Source organism: Etheostoma spectabile, chromosome 18 (assembly GCF_008692095.1).
Source record: "Etheostoma spectabile isolate EspeVRDwgs_2016 chromosome 18, UIUC_Espe_1.0, whole genome shotgun sequence".
Taxonomy (NCBI): Eukaryota; Metazoa; Chordata; class Actinopteri; order Perciformes; family Percidae; genus Etheostoma; species Etheostoma spectabile.
The window spans coordinates 4332463-4352839 of NC_045750.1; the positions used below are offsets into that span (position 1 = coordinate 4332463).

Sequence of the window (20377 nt, forward strand, 5' to 3'; positions counted from 1 at the left end):
GAGATAACTTACACGTTCATAAGCCGTCCTCTCTAATCTTAAGGTCTGTCTTGACTCTCAATCCCTCAAAGTCTCTGTCTTGACTCTCAATCCCTCAAAGTCTCTGTCTTGACTCTGTCTCAACCCCTTAAGTCTCGGTCTTGACTCTCAACCCCTCAAAGTCTCTGTCTTGACTCTGTCTCAACCCCTTAAGTCTCGGTCTTGACTCTCAACCCCTCAAAGTCTCTGTCTTGACTCTCAATCCCTAAAAGTCTCTGTCTTGACTCTGTCTCAACCCCTCAAAGTCTCTGTCTTGACTCTCAACCCCTCAAAGTCTCTGTCTTGACTCTCAATCCCTAAAAGTCTCTGTCTTGACTCTGTCTCAACCCCTCAAAGTCTCTGTCTTGACACAGTCTTAACCCCTCAAAGTCTCTGTCTTTGAAAAAAAACTGTTAATCAACAACAACAAAAAAGAAGTTTGATAGTTGCCACTCAAAATCTTGGGGTCTCTTAACTGATTTACAGGAACTCTATTATGCTGTTGTTGTAGTATACACGGTAGTTAAATACTATGGCAAAGACTTAAAGAATTACCCACTGGTCTACTTTGGTTTGTTTTACATCAAATAAAGTTACTAAATATCTGTGCACGGACTAACACGTAGCCACAGGAATTTAAAGCTCCACAGCACGGTGTGCACTTGGTTGTTAGTAGACAAAAGCATCTTTTATTCTGAAGTCCCAGTTGTTAGACTTCCGGCAGTGAGTTGGATTTGTGCAGCAACCTTTCCTAGCAGTCAAGCAGCTATAGAGCTACTCTGCCCCAGGTCTCCGATGAACAAGACTGTTATCTAAGGAGGATCATGGAATAAACATGGCCCACAATCGCAGCTTTTTCTTTGAAGGTAAGCTGTGACACTCCTCTACGCTGCTACGGACGGACACCTGCTTTTTTACCCGCACACAGTGCTCCGGATTCCTGCTTGCTGAGGCAGAATTCGGGGTCCGCTGGTGGAGCACAGTTAAGAGCTAACTGGCTAACATTAGCTTCGTTTTGCTTGCTAATATAACATAACGTAACATCCTAAACTAGCCGGGGTGAAATGAGCGCTGGTAGGCCGGTGACAGTGACACATATTTGGGCATTAGATTTGGAAAGACGGAACAATGGATGGGTGGTCCGGTTCGGCGAATTTTAAACAGAATATTGGGCTTTTTGCAAAACCTTAACGTTAAGCTAGCAGCGTTAGCACTGACGTTAGCTAGCTGGGTCTGCAATGTGGGAGCTGGGTGACAGGCCTTCCTTCCTTTTTCTAGGCTGTTAGCCACCACACAACGTTTCACGTTTTACAACACAATACAATCAAGCAACCCTTTTAATAAGAGACATAAAAACATTAAGTGACACCCAACCAGCCTCCAAACTAGCTTTGCACAAAGACTGGAAGCAAAGGGAAAGCGGTAACGTTAGCCTGGGTCTAGCCAAAGATGAAGGATAAACCAACAACAATTACAGATTAGTTAACGCATTGTATGTCATCTGTTTAATCTGTGTACGAACAGAAATATCTACAGTGGAAGGCTCTTTATAACGTGAGATGACTATGTGGATATTATACGGATTTATAGCACATTACATTACATTTTAATAGCATCCACCCATATTCAATCAATTAATAAATGAATGTACCGGTAGTTCTTCAGTTAGCTACAACTAATAACGCAACATAACGCAGGTATTATTAGTTATTTTTGTGTAGAAAGCGCTAGTGCAAAAGAACATGAGAAAATGCATGTTTAAAAGCCGAATTTGCAGCAACTAATTATAACATTTTAACGGTTTAATAACTTCTTCTTTTTAAATGTGTTGTGCACTTTTCTGTATGATGTCATCTGGACCAATGTTTAGCACTTTTGTTTAAATAAAAAAAAAAAAGAAGTAGTAGAAGTAGTAAAAAAGTTTCCACTAGCATGCTAACTTCGTAGCTTCAAATATTAGCTGGCTAACATTAATAGTCCATTGTAGACGTTTGTAAACGAAATGTCCCCTGTTTCATGATGTTTCTGGGTGGTCTTCGTTTTCTCTAATAGTTCACACTTAAAAACGTGAATAAATACCTCGAAAGAAACATTAAAAACATCTTAGTGAAAGGCTCAGAAAATGAAATACCATAAGTCATTAATGCCTTGCTCAGTCGCCTTGTCCTGAGTGAGACCGTGAAGCAGCAGGGAGGTAGCGACGGTTGCTAGGTTATGGAAAAAAAGTCATGATAGACATTGTTTTGGTCATTATTGAAATCAGGATTATTCCACACGATTACTTATCGACTTTTGGAAAGATGTTGAAACAGTTAAAAAAAACAAAAAAAAACACACATATTGAACTTGGGTAATTTCTTCATACTTTCCCCATTTGAACTCTTTGAATTCCCCTTGTTTTGCCATGACAGATTAATATTCTAAGTGTGTGACATTATGGAAAGGATTTCTAAGGAGGTTGACCTTTCTGTTAAAGAGTAAGATCCTTTTTTTACACATAAAAACATCCTCAAAATTTTTGTTTGCTAAACCCACCAGACTTCATGTAAATAAACGATAATTTTAGCATTGTAAAACACACTTTTATTCAAAGTCGACAGTAGCTAAATAAAACTATGAAAATACGTTTTGGGACGTCTTTCCACTTTTCCAACCATCACAACTCAAGTTTTGATTGAAATAAACACACAGTCTACAGATTGACATGTGAAAATATGTTGGCTACAAACACGCTAAAAGTACAATTTGTTTAAATGGAGTCTGGTGGGTTGAGCGCTAGCGACTTCAGAGCTGTTTCTGGTTGAACAGAAAGGTCCCAAAGAGGTTTTAAAGGTCTATCTTGGAAGGGATCATTTCAATAATGTTGTCAGACACTTTGATTTTATGAATCTTAGTCTGTCAAAACGAGCACTTTTGTGAAAGTAAATACAAGCTCGACAATTGTCCTATTAACTTACATTGTAGCTTGTTTCTCCGCTGCCGACTGCAGCGATCTCTCTTAATACTGGACCGATGTCAAAGATTGTTCCCATCAGTCACTTAGACACAAAAACTTAGGAACATATTTAGGAACATAGGGCCCAGATTGAAAAAACAGTAATTACCCTTTAAGTGTTGTGTAGTTAACTTTTGAGTTTTTTATTTTAAATTTTTAGACATTTTAATCATTTTACCCCTATTAAATCTGTTGATATTCTTTGTTTCTCTTTATGTGAAAAAAAATTCCTGAAAGAAATTTCACAAAAATTACTCCAACCAATTAATCAATTATCAAATAAGTTGGTGATTAGTTTAATAGTTGACAACTTATCAATTAATCTTGTCAGCTCTACAACAAAACTCCCCAGCCAGACTGGATCTGCAGATGTTGTGATTCAAGTTAGTGTCTTCAGCTTGAATCCAAGGGAGTTAACCCTAAGGACGAATACTTCTACGTACGTAGGTTCATGGAGAAACGGACCTACGCCTGAAATGCACCTCTCGAATATTGTAACTACACGTCACAGGGACACACGTCGCTCTACTGTGGCTTGGTCGCGTTGCATTGCCCCCCCGACTCTTGTCCTGGTTCTTCTTCCCAGTTCGCAACATGAAATCAAGGATAGGGTTAACTTCTCCTGCTAAAGATTTCCCACCGTGGTCAGAAAGAACCGGGAAGACACTTTGTTTCTCTCAATATGACTCTAGAGTCTCTACTCGCTCTGAAGATAATCACCGTTACTCTCTCACTCGCTCTACCACACACACACTACAGCCTTGGTGAAACCAGCCCCAGTGTTTTTTGGGAGATTGACTGCATGTTTAATGTATAGATGCATATCTACTGACTGAGGGTTAAGTGCAGTTGTGAGTGACAACAAGCTGTGGAGCTTGGATTTTAGTCATGTAAGAGTCAAAGTTCTCTTTCAAGCTGAACAAGCGCCTCACACACTTGAGTCTGTTTGGATGAGTCTTGTCTGTGTCGTCAGAGATCCTCTATCATTGATTTGTTCCTGCAGGAAAACCCGCTGTTGTAAAAGAAATGAGCGTACTAATTCCTTAGAGGGAATCTAAATTACCCCTTATAACCTTTTTAGGGGATTTTTTTTCCTGATTTATAAAGCTGGAAGAGAGAGCAAAGCGTGTGGGGGGGGTGACTGTGTATTAGCTGTGTATAAGAGATTAGAACAGGCTTAATTTGGCTCGTGTGGGATTGAACGAGACTAAAGCAGAAAAGCCCTGCGATCATAATCAAATATATGATTTTCTAAACTTTTGAAGTTTATTTTTTTGGCATTTAACAAGTCCCTGAAATGGATATCCATATCATTGTGAAAATGTACTTAATTGAAACCTAGTCTTATGTCAGGGGTCATGAGGGCCAGAATACAACCAGCTTCATCATCAAGAGTGAAGACGTGAACATGAAGATGGCGTCATTCTCGTGCATATTAAGTAGCCACGTTGGTTTGTTTTGGTTTTTCTAATCCATCATAAATGCTCCAGCAGAGGATGGTTACTTTAGCCAGCAGTTAAGTTTACAAGAATTTGTCAAAATTTCAAGATTTGTGGCAAACTGACAAACCGTTAGTCTGCAAAACAACAGAGTTTGCTTATTACTTGTCATTAGTGTGTGTGTGTGTGTGTGTGTGGTGTGTGTGTGTGTGTGTGTGTGTGTGTGTGTGTGTGTGTGTGTGTGTGTGTGTGTGTGTGTGTGTGTGTGTGTGTGTGTGTGGTGTGTGTGTGTGTGTGTGTGTGTGTGTGTGTGTGTGTGTGTGTGGACAGTGCGGTTGACGAAGGGGGGTGACTACGCACCACAGTAAACATGATCATGATCCCCAAAAAATCTTTAAAAAAGAACTTTTTTTTAAATACTACTATTAAAATCATTGGGAGAAAAAGATGCAGCTTTTAAGGCCTGTATGTATATGAAATGACAGTAACTGATTGCCAAAAGATTAAAGTTTGACTAATGTTTACCTGCTGGGCTCGCAGCCAGATGCGTAGTATCCATTAAAGGGTATTTACCGTTTTTTTTTTTCCTTTCAACCTGGACCCTATGTTCCTATGTGTTTGTGTCTAAGTGACTGATGGGAACAATCTGACATCGGTCCAGTATGAAGCGAGATCGCTGCAGTCGGCAGCGGAGAAACAAGCTCCAATGATAATTAATAGGACAATTGTGCAACTTGTATTTATCTTCACAAAAGTGCTTGTTTTGCAACTGACAGGCTCAGATTAATATTGTAAGTATTACAAGCATTGTCTGACAGCATTATGAAAAGAAATTTCAAGAAGGTCGACCTTTCTGTTAAAGAGTAAGATCCTTTTTTAAACATAAAAACATCCTCAAAATTGCGTTTGCTTAACCCACCAGACTTCATGTAAATAAAGTAATTTTAGCATCGTAAAAAACCCACTTCATTCAAAGTGGACAGAAACAAAATAAAAGTTTGAAAATGACATTTTGGGTCATTTTTCCACTTTTCCAACCATCACAGCTCTAGTTTTGGTTGAATGAAACCTATAGGTTACCGATGTACATGTGGAAATATGTTGTGGACGGCTGCAGCAGTTGTTGTCCAGTTATTTGAAATACAAATTTGGACAAATACAGTATATAAAAACAGGTATGTAACAGTGCTTGGATTAATCCTGATCTATGGGGCGCCTGGGTAGCTCACCTGGTAGAGCGTGCACCTCACGTGAAGAGGCTGCAGGTTCAATTCCAACCTGTGCATTACCTTTATCGCTCCAGTTAGATTGTTTTTTTTATGGCGCCGCCTGATTGATAGTGCTGTGATGCCGCTTCAAACTTTACTGCAGAATGACGGCGGTGATTATTATTCGGCATTGAGATAATAGATGTTTCATCGCCAAACACTTTGGGGGAGTCATTATTCCAAAACAGTTGCACATGAATGTTCCAGCGGGCTTTAATCAATCCACATTTCCGTGCAGACTGTCGAAAGGGAGGAATACAAAAAGAGGTGTAAAAAATGTCTCATTGGATGGTGTCAAAGCTCCTTGTGGAGACGTCCAGCTTCTCAGACAAAGGTTGGAATTCGATTTATTTGCGTGGTGGGGGGGATTTTATGTCATCTGGGACTGCGTGCAGTTATTTTCATAATCGTTTAGTCTATAACATGTCAGAAATAGGGATGTAAATGTATGAAGATGTAACCTCACGGTTATAGTGACTAATATGATCACGGTTTTTAATATATACCCCCTTCATTTTTTAAAGTTTCTTCAATGCCTTTAGCAGAAACTTTTTTTCTGCACGTTCTGCAGACAGGATAACTATCTCCAATCAACTGTCCTTCGGCATTCTTATAAGAACCAAAATATGCCCATGTTCAGACTCAGTCCTTTTAGAGAACTGATAAATGTCCCGAGCGCTGTCATCTCCTCCTTCCACCATGATTCCTACTTCAGGAAACGCACGTTGGAGGCTACGCAGTGCGCCTGCACGGCAACTTCAGGAGACTCGGATGGCGCTGGGAAGGATTAAACACGGTTTACACACCGTGGTAATGCACCGTGATAATCATGAGATCTTAAATGAAAACAGTAATTATTAACGTCAACATTTTTATCGTGGTTTATCGTTACACCAAAGATAATCAGAAAAGCAATGAACACCCATATTTGAGAGGCTGACACAGCCTCTTCTGCCATTTCTGCATGAAATATGACTTAAACTATTACCACTTATTTTTCTCTCAGTCGACTACTCCGATTAGTCTGCTAATCGTTGCAGCTCTAATGTTGTCGAGTTTGTCTCATGCTGGGATCAGACTGCACGATAATATCTCTATTTGACAGACGTGTCTGGGGATGCACCGATCCAGCAGTTTCTCCCCCCTGTTGAAACCTAGACTGAGAACTCATTTGATGCTTTTATTCCCCTTTTTCACCCAAATGTAAAGTGTGCAGCTGCCTCCCTGTGTGGAACGCATTTAGATTTCTATGACGTAATGTGTACCGCAAATCGCTGCAAGAACCCATTTAAAGCAGAATTAGTATATAATTTAATTTATGGAAGAAATCGATCGATCAATCAATGTTCCGGTTTATCGCCAAGTACGCCAAAACGCCACACACAATATTAAATTAACTGTTCACACACACACAATACGTTAACGTAAGCAATTTAAATTAGCTGATTCATGGTTAAACTAGAGATGGTCCGATACCATTTTTCCTTCCCAATACCAATTCTGATACCGAGTACTGATCCGATACAAGTGTGTCATATAATATGTTTTAACAACTGTACACTACTATCCGTGTATGGATGTGATATGATTTCTATCTTTGTTGTCGGTCTGGTTAGGGTTAAACTCTTTGTGAAACAAACGCAAACAATGACCGCCACAGAACTTTCTTTTATCATCCAGTTTGACAGTCGGTCATAAGGGGGGGGGGGGGGAGTTTTAAGACACTTGGCTTAAAAAGTCGACGTGTACATTAACGCAAAGTCATGTTGTCATGTCATGTGTTTGGGAGAAATCTGCATTTTGGCAATGACTTGAATGTCCAGTTCCTCTGTAATTGATGAAACTATGAAAAAAGTGCTGAATCATTTTACACATATGCAGCGCTTTTATACCTACTCTCATGTCACAAATCATATTTGTTGGTAATAACAGTCTTTATTTACAGAGGGTTATTTGTATTATCCAGCTCATTTCACCATCCATGCTTATTGACCACAACTAAAAGAATGAGTTGATTAATTAAGTCTGCAAAAAGAAAGAAACATGACCTTTGCCCAAACTTTACTGAAGTGACATGAGTGTATTGTTTTGTTATTTATAGAACAATGCTTTTACAGCTGAAGTGAGTTTTAATCTCACATTGATTTTACATTCACTTGCTTGGATGCTGGCTTAACGCCAGGAAACCACACTGCATGCTAACGCTCTGTGTTGTGTGTAGTTGTGTGTGTTGGTGTGTGTGTGTTGTGTGTGTGGTGTGTTGTGTTGTGTTTCGTTGTGTGTGTGTGATGTGTGTGTTTGTGTGTGTAGTGTGTTGTGTGTGTGTGTGATGTGTGTATTGTGTGTGTTGTGTGTAGTGTTTTGTGATGTGGGTGTGTGTGTGTCTGTGTGTGTTGTGTGTGTGGTTGTGTGTGTGTGTCGGGTGTGTGTGTGTGTGTGTGTGTGTGTGTTTTGTGTGTGTGTGTGTGTGTGTGTGTGTGTGTGTGTGTGTGTGTGTGTGTGTGTGTGTGTGTGTGTGTGTGTGTGTGTGTGGTGTGTGTGGTGGTGCGGTGCGTGCGTGCTGGTGCTCGTGCTGCGTGGTGTGCGTGCGTGCTGCGTGCGTGCGTGCGTGCGTGTGCGCTTGTCTCGCTCACACAGCTGAGTAGTCAAGATCCCCGTAAACCTGGGTGTTTTATTTGAAATTTGGTTTATTTTGTAAAGTGTCCAGTTGCACTGGGGCCTTCCTGTATGTGACATCCTGCCTGGCTTGACACAAGAAATAGAGGCGACGCCAAAACGGTCGCTGCAGCACACGGGCCGGCCTGGCCGTTTTGGCAACAGATTGAATAACATGGGCGGTTAAATTAAAAATGGCTCCGCTACCTGAACTATTCGCGACTCCTCAGCGTGCGGTGTGTTTCTGGCCCAAGCCTTACACTGGTAGGGAAAACCCTGCAATTGTTACCAGTTTTTCAAATCTTCTCGTTGAAATGATGAGCCCCCTGAAATGTGGCTTCATTTCAGCTGATGTGTTGCTGTGTGTGCTCATGTAACCAACCCCCACCCCCCCCCCCCCCACTGATGTGAGTCTGGTTTATTGTTCCAATTCAAGCCCTGGATAGATCAGAGACCAGACGAGATGGAGGGTACAAGCACAACTGGAGCTTTTCTCTTTCTGGTGACAGTGAAGAGGAAAGGAGTCATGAGTAAGCACTTCTTCCCCCCCCCCCCCTCCACCCCGTCCAGCCAGCGCTGCACTGCATCACTCGCCCACCACACGCACAGGAAAAAGACCCCAGTGAAAGACACCTCTGCTGATGAGCAAGCTATTCCCGTCTCCTAATGATATACGCACCGGTCTTTTTCAGTGCAGCAGTACAGATTTGTGCGGACACATGAAAATCCTCTCTTCTGTTTTACAAGTCAGAGTCGGCTAGGGTTGGACCGATATGTCGGCTGTTTTATTAATCATCGCGGTTCGTCCTGATCGGGAAAAAAAATACACCTTGGGAGAAATGTAGCTTTCTTTACTCTTTTTTTTTAAATAGGTAAATGCTTTTTTGCACATTTAATCTAGATTTAAAGACATGAGGATTTTTCTCTTTTATTAAAGTGCCCATATTATGAAAAAAACACTTTTCTGGGATTTGGGGTGTTATTTTGTGTCTCTGGTGCTTCCATACGCATACAAACTTGGAAAACAACCCACCCATGCTGTTTTGAGTGAGATAGCGGTTTCTGAATGTCCTCTGCCGTCTCCGGGTGAGGGCCGTCTACGTCACTGGCCAAAACATTTGGTGTGTGCCGACCACTTTAGCTAATACCACATCAGCTAGCCGTTTCTCCAACTTGGTCAGTACAAGGCAGGATTAGCCGGGGGACTTCTTCAAAACAAGGGCACACTTCCAACTTTTCGTGGAATACCTACAGAACAGGGACATGTAAGTAGTTCCATACAACTTCGTTTATAGATTAGGGTGAACTCATCTGTGTTTTAGCAGTGTTTTGCCATTGAGAATGCGGTGGCTAACCGCTAGCAACGCTTGCTTCTAGATAGGAGCGCAGTAACTAGCTACTACACATGTGCAACTCCCAACAAAGATTGGATAGAAGTGTGATGCCTCACTCTAGCTAAAACAGAGCTCACCACACAGGGTGAAAAGAGGAGCTCCAGCCATGGGCAGTACAACAAAAATATGTTTTGTGCAAATTAAACCTTGTAAACCTATTCTGATATAACCTCAAAATACAATTATGAACCTAAAAATGAGCATAATATCAGCATTTTAATCTGTTTAAAATGTTGTCAGTCAATTGTATAGGCTATACAATTTGGGAAATAGTACAAAGGTCTGGGGCTGCAACTAACAACTGTTTTCATTTTCTGGATAAATAGATTGGTCGATTTGGTCTCTAAAATTTCAGAAAAAGGGGAAACATGTCTTCCCAAAAGCCCAAGATGACGTCCTCATATTCTGGTTTTAAATATCAGCTGTTGGCACATTAAGTGCTAAAACTACTGAATAAAAGTAACCGCAGTTTGATATCGGTCACACCCTAGAATCCACTTTGTCATTTCATACATACTGATACACACAGAGAGACATGTACAGTACACGTTTTAAAGTAGATTGCGGGCACACACACACATACAGACACACACAAACACACAGTCTGACTGTAATATGTTTGTATTTGTGTTTCCTGTTAGTGCGAGCGTGATGAGCACAGAGGAGATGGACAGGCAGCAGCCCACGTCCCCCGAGGAGAAAAAGGTAAACCGCTCTCCCTGAACTCCCTCTCATTATCTGACTCTCACCCTGGATGATGTTGACGTGGGCGTGGGGCTCTCCGATTAACCCTGAAGACAGCGCCAAAGCTTGGCTCTGCAGAGAGATGCTGCCCAAAGGACCCCGGCGCTACATGAGACATGAGCTAACACTGCTGGGGTGCTACGGGAGGCCCCTGGAGGCTGCTGCTGCTGCTGCTGCTGCTGTTGTTGTTGTTTTTTGGGGGGGTGTGAGTGAGCGATGGATGTTGGCCTCTGATTGTTCTGTAAATTCACTCTGGATTTAAGTAATGTCAGAAAAGACAGATGGTCAAACATGAAGTTTAAGGCTACATCTACACTAATATGTTCTCTTTTTGTCATCTGCTCAGTCTCCCACTCTTAGGCACTTCACTTCCTCTGACCCTTTGAGAACGTATGAAAACCGGCCAAATAATCACATGAGGCCTCTGAACAAGCTGCCGCCCAAAAGGCTAAGGTACAGAACTCTATTTATATTCATGTAAACTCTGCAGTGTTGCTTCACAGCTCTAAAAGTCTGGGATGTATTTGTCCTTTGGTGCTTTAGACATAAAAACAGTGCGATGATTAAAAATAAGTCAGAAAATTTGGATTAAATGACTTAATTTCTGCTTTAAGTTCACAAATGTAATATTTTTGTCAGAAGAATCACGTTGCTTTTCCTCAAATAATCAGAATAAATCTACACTTGCCAATAGGCGTGGGCCGGTAACAGTTTTCAAGGTTTACAGTGGTTTGAAAAAGTCATGGTTTTTAAAACCACTCAAATATTCCTTCATACCGTTTCTGTGGTATGAGCTGTTTTTAGTCGTCAAGGGCAAAAAAACAAGTTTAGAAATCCCCCTCCTTGCCAGTGTTTAAGCATAAAATACATTGTGTTCAATGGAAGGAAAAGTAAAAACCTTTTACCCAGACATTTGACTTTATTAATAAGTTTGTGAACTCCTCTTGTAAAGTGTTCTTTTTTTGCTTTTATTGCCTCTGAAGCCTCAGTTTGACCTGCACTTTTCCGTGTCGTCCTTTCCCACAGCGAGGTCCCTCTCACCGTAGCAACGTCCTCGCCCATGCCCAACAGAACCAACTATTTCATCATCAGCCATCCCGCACCTTCGCCAGGAATCGTTTTACAAGGTCGACACTTTCAGCACGCACAAATGCCCTCCGCAATAAGGAAACCAGTCCAAAGGTAAGACGGAGCGGGGATCAAGTGCCATTTTCAGACTGTCCAGTAAAAAAAAATCCAATACGAACATATTTGTGTAGGGGGAGGGTAGAGCGAGTGAGAGAGTAGTGGCGATTAGCTTCAGAGTGAGTAGTGACTCTAGAGCATGGGTCTCAAACTCGCGGCCCGGGGGCCAATTGCGGCCCGCGGGATGATATTTTGTGGCCCCCTACTTGACATCAAAGTTAAGTGTTAGTGCGGCCCGCGCGTTCTGAAACTTTTTCTCATTGCGCTTGTCACTTATGGGCTACCGTAGTAGTCTCCTGACAGCGGCGTGACGGTTGTCAAGCTAGGTAAGTACTCTTTGCGGCAAATGCCTGAGGTTTGACAGTGTGATGTCTGTTGTTGTGAAATTCACCAACCATATCAGATCTAGGGGCTTATAGCACCGGCAGTTCCGCGCCCTGTTTGGAGGAAATAGTTGTTTTTTTTTGGAATACTTGATGCGGCCCAGCCAAACCCAGACTCTACTTTCAGCGGCCCCCAAGTAAGTTGAGTTTGAGACCCCTGCTCTAGAGTCATAGTGAGAGAAACAAAGTGTCTCCCCTGTTCTTTCTGACCACGGTGAGACATCTGTAGCAGGAGAAGTTAACCCTCTCCTTGATTTCATGTTGTTTATGGAGAAGGAGAACCAGGAAATTAATCCGGGGGGGGGGGTTGAGTTGTGTGCGTCTCTGCGACGTGTAGTTCCGTTTTTCGAGAGGTGCACGTCAGGCTCCAGGCTAGATTTTACGCAAGTATAAATTGGCCTTTACTTGTGCTCCTCTCCTTTCTCATCTCTACTTAACCCTTGTGTCGTCTTCCAGTCAGCCATGCAACTTTGTGTTTTTCTGGGTCAACATTTTAAATTTAAACTATAAGAAGCTTTTGTCGCTTTTCCCAGTGTTTTAATTTAATTTATCTTTTTATTTTTTTTACCTTTTTTTTCGAAGCGCTTTCCGAAATTTTTGTCACTTCCGACATTTTTTGTACATTTTTTGTGCTTGTTTTTTTCCCAACATTTTTGTCACTTTTTTCAACGTTCTTTTATCCATTCTCTTCTTCAAATGTTATGACATTGAATAAAACATTCAATGAAAGTTGTGAACTGACGATTAATTTGACTTGTAAAGAGCAATGTACGGAGCCATCCATGTTATTATTTTTGACAATTTGGTTGTAAGAAATCCAAATTTCTGAAAAACTGGGTCAAATTTAACCCGAGGACCACAGGAGCGTTAAAATAACTATTTGGGGATTAATCATGCTCCAAGTTTGAACTAAACTTCCCATAATGTGGGGGAATGTAACATATAAACGTTTGTTTACGTTTTTCCACCATTCAAAGTACAACTGCAAAGAAAAGTTCAAACCTCTGAAAAATAATCCCATTTAGGGGGTTAGGATTAGAGAATGTTTTTCACTTTTTTCCATAAAAAATGACAACTAGATTATCAAAATAGTTGACTGATTTAAAAGAAAATGCCTTTAATGGAAGTGGAGGCTGTAACAATGAACTGCTGCATTAGTGAGATGTTTCTCTCTGTTTGATTTCTATCTTCAAGCAGCCTTGATTTGAAGGAAAGGTAAGACTTTGATCCAGCTGCATTACTCCGAGTTGACAGACTGGATCTCATTTCACGGTCGTTTTATGTCCACGGAACATTGTGCGTGTCATTTATCTCGGGCTTGTTTTTGCAGCAGCATCTCTCTCGACATGCTGAGGGTCTCTGTCAATGTGTGGTTTCCTTTCCTCTCATGAGTAAAATCATCTCATGCATGACTGTGACAAAAACGGACTGCACAAGGAAGCAGTAACGCTGCTTAAATGCTGGACACGTTTAACAGTTTACTGTGTTAGTAGAAGCTGGTGTTTTTTCGGGGGGGGGGGGGTTGGCCTTTATTTTGATAGGATAACAGAAGACGTGAAAAGGGAAAGAGAGAGGGGAATGACATGCGGCAAAAGGCCGCCGGTCTGAGTCAAACCCCGGGCCCCTCTATAAATGGATGCCCGCTCTACCAGCTGAGCTATCCGGGCGCCCAAAGAATGTCCCTGCCGTGGTTTGACTTTGATTTAAATGTCAGTCCTAGTCCAAATCGGCCTGATGCGTTCAGGCTCGACCCAAGCCTAACTGCAAACAATCTTTTTCTAGTATTTGTTCAAACGATCTGAGCGTGAAACTAAATGTTTTGAGGTTTTTGAAAACCTGTATTTGTTAGATATTTTCAAGCTTAATGAATTGATTAACAAGAACAACCCAGAACTTACAGGAACAGGTCTTTATTCACACACAATGAGGCCTATTTTCAGCTGTGATCAACTGTATTTCTTAAGGAACAATAGGCCCCTTAACATCGGCAACATGACTACAAAATGAATTTTACAAGAAATTCTTCATAGGGAAACTAAAACCCGCATGACTACATCTATAGACTTTTTCCAATTTATATTTTATTACACTGACTCGCTTACCGTTTGAATATTTCAAGATGTTTGATATCAGGACGATGAGCTGACAGAACTAACAAGTTGACCGCGGTGACGTTTTTGGTGGAGCTGGTAGGTTAATAGTCTACTCGGAAGAAAGCGAACGTTTTGACAATAAACTACATCAACACAACAGTATGTGGAGTTAAAGTGGACCCAACGGGCCCAATAACCTCTGAATAGTTCTACTTGTTTAATTGCAATGTGAGCAGCAGCCAACGGGGCGTGCATTATGTCGGCAGGATTATTGAAAAATGCAACCGTGACTACATGGTGCGTCTGCCCAATTTCTGATACCGTGGCACAAGAAATTGATGAAAGAAAAATCAACTTTCCCCCAAAATATTTTCGTTCTTTTCTTTATCCACGTCTTGCAAAAAAAACAATAATGCAAATAATTCACAGATAAGACCATAAATTATGTCAGACATAATTTTCTAACCCACTACCTCCCTGCATAGATTTTGTCCATAAGAAAAACATTTATTTATTTTTTTGGTATAAATTAGAATTTTGGAGCAGAACTCGAAAGCCGATGTTCAGCCGGCAGTGCTGGAGATCCCTCCACAGCACCGTGTCCGTGATAGCTTTGAAAACATGACCAACCTTTTTTTATTTTTACCACTCCGGTTGCATTCACACCAACTGCAGCAGCTCATAACTGATTCATATCTGTTCCAGCCTCAGCAGAGCTGCAGCCCACAGTCACTGTCAATTATTCAAGATTCATTTAAAGGTTATTTACTGTCATAGAAAACATGTCCAATTAAACTCTAGTTTTGACTGCCATCTTTAGAAACATTTGTTCAGAAACATTTCATCCAACAAATCAGTCAGACATCAGTCGGTGTTTGTGTTGGCTTGCATCTATGTTGTTGTTACTTGTTAATAGTGGAACTGTTATTTATTGTTGTTATTATAGTTGTGTGTTAGGTGACTTGGGTTTACTTAATATAGTGTATATTTAAGTACTTTACAACATTAATATATTGTTACATTTAAATTTTCAATTTATGATGTTTTTTCAGTTTTTCAAGAATTGGTTTAGGAATTGGAATCGTTTTAAAAGTACCGGTTTGGCATCAGTTGTAAAAATCCAATCGGTACCAACTCTACTGCTTAAGCACTTCTGGTCAGACACCAACTAAATTTTGTTGCTCCTGTACTTGTGACATGTTGAATCTAATCTAAAAAAAAATGAAATGCAACAATGCATCTGTGAGCCAGCCAAACCGCTGTGGCCGAATTTTTCCATTTAACAGTTTGGAAAAGTTGGTGTGTTTCTCAGTTTGGAGAAACTCTGTCTATGAATAATTATTAACACACATTTTGATACTTCTTGAAAGTTTGTTGATTCAGAAATTTAAAATTCTAGTCAGGTGGGGCTTTAGCCTTGATTTTGTTTTGTACTTGCAGTCTTGGCAAGAAATCATTAAAAACAAACCCAAGTCTTGCGAGTGCAAAATTTACTTTTAGCATCACTTGCCAGCGTGGTGCAAACCTGAACCCTAACTACTGCTCCATGGATGTAGAACATGTTTCATGAGGCCATTTCATTCACTGACTGTCTTCTTTCCTCCTGCAGAAATGACTTCTCCACCTCGCAACAAGCTGTCGAAGTGGACAGCATCGTCCTCACCTGTCCAGAGATCTTAGGTAGAGTTCCCAGCTCTTCAAACGCATCACACACGATTCTTTTTAAAAGCTGTTTTAAAGAGAGTACAGGGTGGTTTACTGGCTGAAAGCTAGTTATTTTGGGCCTGTGTTTCGTGGGAGGAAGATGAAGTGTGTGTGTTTTGTGGGGTGTGTGGTGTGTGTGTGTGTGTGTGTGTGTGTGTGTGTTGGTTTGTGTGGTGTGTGGTGTGCACTGATGTGTGTGCTGTGTGTGTGTGTGGATCTGTGTGTGTGTGTGTGTGTACTGGTCTGTGGGGGTGTGTGGGCAGGTTTGTGCCTTGTGATGGGGGTGTGTGATGATGTGTGTGTGGTGTGTGTGTGTGGTGTGTGTGTGTGTGTGAGACAGCCAGCAGGGCTGCAGAGGAGGAGATCTCAGGCCTCCCACATTTTAATCCTCAAAGCTCCTGACTGAAGGGAGAAGAGCGCAAATGAAACACTCGCTCGGCTAAGCAAAGCTCTTTAACCGAAACAACTCACCAATAAGAAATATTCGTCTTGGAAAAGAAAATTTGGAAAATAAAGTTGACGATGGAGGGGGGAGCTAAATGTAACAGGTCCTTGTCCGGAGGATTCACGACATAGCAAGCGAGTCGGTGTGTTGCCGACTCGCGCCACACCGGAACAAACAGTCAAGGGTGTAGAAGAAGGTCTGACAAGACTCAGAAACTTCTGTCGGTAAGGGCCCACGCCGAAATCGTCTGACACAATCAAGGAACTGCCAAAGATTGTTTGACCAAATTAGATCCGCTACATGACCGCGGTGTAATCTGCTTCACTTCATGTCTCCTGCACGCTCTACCCAGGCGCCACCCCTCGCCTAAAACAAATAAAGTATTTCCATGAAGTAAGACCGCGTCTGACACGGACAATCTCCTGTTGTGTGCTACATGTTAGAAAGGGAAACTCCGGACAAAGTTCATATTCGAAAAGAAAAAGAAAACCGGTGCCGGTTGTGCTTTTAAACTGGTATACATTTTAAATGTATACATTGTGTACAGGCTGATAGTGAACTAACTAAAATGCAATGGAATGTAAACAGACTCTTTAGTGCAAACTGTATAATGACACAAACTTTAAACAATACACTTAGTATCTGCCCTGTTGTCAATATTGAACTAATGGAGAACTACCTTAAGTGCAAAGGAATGTAACTGAACTGCCTTGTTGCTGAAAGCTGCTGTAGAAATAAAGTTGCCTTGCCTTACATCCTCAGCCTGATTACATTTAGTCTTGATTGTGTAACTGTTTAACCTTTTCCAGAAGAGGACAGCCTGACCATAAAGCGTCGCATCCAGCAGAAGAGGAAACCGTTGGAAGACTGCTGCACTTTTCCTTCGCAAGTCAAAGCAGCCGAGGTAAGAGCCGGCGCAGCAGCACAGAGGTCCGGATTACCCAGAAATCAGCTGCACACTTGTCCTTCCTCTCAGTCTGAGCTGGGGACAGTGTCAGCTTCAGTGTCCGTGGTTCAATGTCACAAGAGTTGACAGAAATTCACGCCGTCTCCTTCCAAGTAATATTGCTAAAAAATAAATAAAAAGAAGACTACATAATGTTGAAAGAATGTAGTCCGATACATTCTTTCAGCAGTTGTTTTATACCAGTTTTTCTCCCATCCCAGAATGCTGTGTAGACTAGCCAGACCTTCCTCCGCAGCGCTGTGGAGGAAGGTCTGGCAATGCGAGACTAAGATGAACACAACATAGGTTTTCTGCGTTCTCTGCTTTCCGTCTGTTTTACTAGAAACAGACGCTGTCGACGGGACCGTATAATAGGCCTGCACGATAAATAGTTATAAAATCGCAATCTCAATTCGCCCCGCTCGCAATTAAATTTTTAAATACAATTTTTTCATGACTTTTATTATTTAATTTTACAAACGGACTGCATCACAAACACTACTTTCTTCTGTGAGTTTTAAACATAGACCTTAAAATAGGTTTTAATGCTCTCCCTTCTCTCCATTGAAGCCTCTGTGTTTACAGGCCTGTGGTGATGCCCAATGTGCTATAGGTGCCAAAAAAAGTCTTTGTTGGTACTGCCAATTTGTTTTGTTTTGTCATGGTTCATGTGTGCAATACACGTTAAAATTGTGGCAGAGGATCATGATATCGATTCTAAGCTAAAAAAATCATGATTCATATTTTACCCCGAATCCTTGCATGCCTCCCGTATAAACAAAAAATATTTAGCTGAATCATTGGTAAAATATATATATTTTTTATTGATTCTAGGGAGGGTTATCGATTCCAAAAATCATCGCAAAATAAATCACAATACGTACCATTTTTTAATTTTTCCTCATCACCAATATTTATACTGTAATGTAGTGGCTTGTTTTACAATTGTAATTATGCTGGCTTGTTTCCGGGGCCAAAGCAATTGTGATTGGTTTAAAGAAATGTCAATAAACCAGAGTACGTTTTTCTTCCATCCCAGAATGCTGTGTGGACTATCCAGACCTTCCTCCGCGCGCTGTGGAGGAAGGTCTGGGATTGCATAACTAATTCCTTTTTAACAAGAGTTTCTTCTGGGCAGCCTCTGCGGCCGACCGTCTTCCAGGCAGTGTGCTTGAAGTGCAACAAGCCGAGCGAGGATGTCAGCAAGTGTCAAAGCTGCGGGTGCGGCGCGGCGCTGCTGCCCTGTCGCCAGCAGGCCACGCTGCCGTCTCTGACCCCGCGGCCCCCCATCCGGTCCCAGCCCTCCCCCGGACCAAACAGCCCACAACAGAACTTCTACAAGCCGGCGTCGAACATGAGGGGGCCGCGCGGGGAGACTCTGCCCGTACGGATCACGAGCATCAGGGGGAGCGTTCCACCTCTGAGCAACGGCCGGTCGCCTCTGTTAGCCGGGACATCGGGCTGCTGCGGAGCCAGGAACCCGACCAAAGGGAAGAGGGCCACGGTGCAGCAGCACGAGCTCAACGACCCCAGTGAGTAATAGTAGTAGTACTGATAATTCACAAAAAACTTTTGAAGGTGTGGAAACCATTTTGATATTGCTTGAGAGACATAAATGTATTTGGGTTTGGTTTTGCCGAATCTGAGATTTGTTTGTGTTGGTGTGTGGGTGTGTGTGTGTGTGTGTGTGTGTGTGTGGTGTGTGTGTGTGTGTGTGGTGTGTGTGTGTGTGTGTGGTGTGTGTGTGTGTGGGGGGTGTGGTGTGTTGTGTGTGGGTGTGTGTGTGTTTTGTGTGAGGGGGGGGAAGTTTTTATTTTTGTTTCAGCTCCACTATGTAATCCGTCTCTGTTTTAACAGAGTTTTTCCTGCGGACCTTACTATGTGTAATCTTAGACAGCCAATCCAGAAATTTTTACATCTTGGTAGAAGCATGCTGCGTGCGATTGGCTCATGACGCTGATGAGATTTACTCCTTTTGGGGGTTGAAATTGGGTATGAATGGACAAGGCATTTCTCAATATCGATTTTTCAGAGGTATTTTATATAGCCCACTAAGGTCTATATAAAAGAGACTTCAGATACATTTAGGGGACCACTAAGGTTATATAAAAGAGGGCTTCAGATACAGTTAGGGACCACTAAGGTCTATATAAAAAAGACTTCAGATACAGTATTAGGGGACCACTAAGGTCTAATAAAAGAGACTTCAGATACATTATTATGGAACACTAAGGTCTTTTAAAAGAGACTTCAGATACAGTATTAGGGGACCACTAAGGTCTATATAAAAGAGACCTCAGATACAGTATTAGGGGACCACTAAGAGCTATATAAAAGAGACTTCAGATACATTATTATGGACCACTAAAGTCTATATAAAAGAGACTTCAGATACAGTATTAGGGGACCACTAAGGTCTATATAAAAGAGACTTCAGATACAGTATTAGGGGACCACTAAGGTCTATATAAAAGAGACTTCAGATACAGTATTAGGGGACCACTAAGGTCTATATAAAAGAGACTTCAGATACAGTATTAGAGGACCACTAAGGTCTATGTAAAAGCATTTAGGCCGTTATTAGTGACAGCTTAGACATGAAAGGAGAGAGAGACGGGGAATGACATGCAGGAAAGTGCCGCTGGTTAGAACCGAACCCACGACCTCTGCGTCGACAACAGGCCTCTACATATGGGCTTGCGCTTTACCACTAGGATTTAACCCTGCTGACACAAGTCATCCAGCAGATTTGTACCGATCAAGAGCCCAGTCGTGTTTTGGGGTACAAATGAGGAAAGTCTGTCATAAGTTGGAGCTTTCTAAATGTCGGGTTCTGCACAAACTGGACTCTGCATGTCAAGTCCAAATTTCTCTCAACACTTCGCAGCCAGATTAGGAGAATAAAACAAACAATACTCCACCTAACAGACGTCACTGCTGTGGGAAAAGTAAGCAAACACACATGCGGCTAGATTCCAACAGTGTCACATACAGTATGTACACAACATATTCAAAGCAAGCTTACAGTAAGTTGAAGAAGTTCTCTAATGAAATATATCTTGTCTTTCACCTTTTTATAAAATAGTTTTCGGCCAGATAAAAAGCAAA

General features: G+C 41.7%; 1 protein-coding gene and 1 long non-coding RNA gene across 2 annotated transcripts in view; both read left to right on the forward strand.

Moving 5' to 3' along the window:
- Positions 1–744: 744 nt before the first annotated feature.
- Positions 745–20377, forward strand: part of senp6a (SUMO specific peptidase 6a) — a 36911-nt gene continuing 17278 nt past the window's right edge. The window contains 9 exon segments of the mRNA XM_032543791.1: positions 745–884; positions 8812–8905; positions 10411–10474; positions 10860–10966; positions 11540–11695; positions 13276–13296; positions 15784–15854; positions 17133–17227; positions 18408–18801. Of these exon segments, the coding sequence (XP_032399682.1) occupies positions 854–884; positions 8812–8905; positions 10411–10474; positions 10860–10966; positions 11540–11695; positions 13276–13296; positions 15784–15854; positions 17133–17227; positions 18408–18801 (1033 nt within the window). The 5' untranslated portion in view covers positions 745–853.
- On the forward strand, positions 2412–5434 carry LOC116706831 (uncharacterized). The gene is made up of 2 exons (XR_004336317.1): positions 2412–2475; positions 5296–5434. It is a non-coding gene; the product is annotated as an uncharacterized LOC116706831 (long non-coding RNA).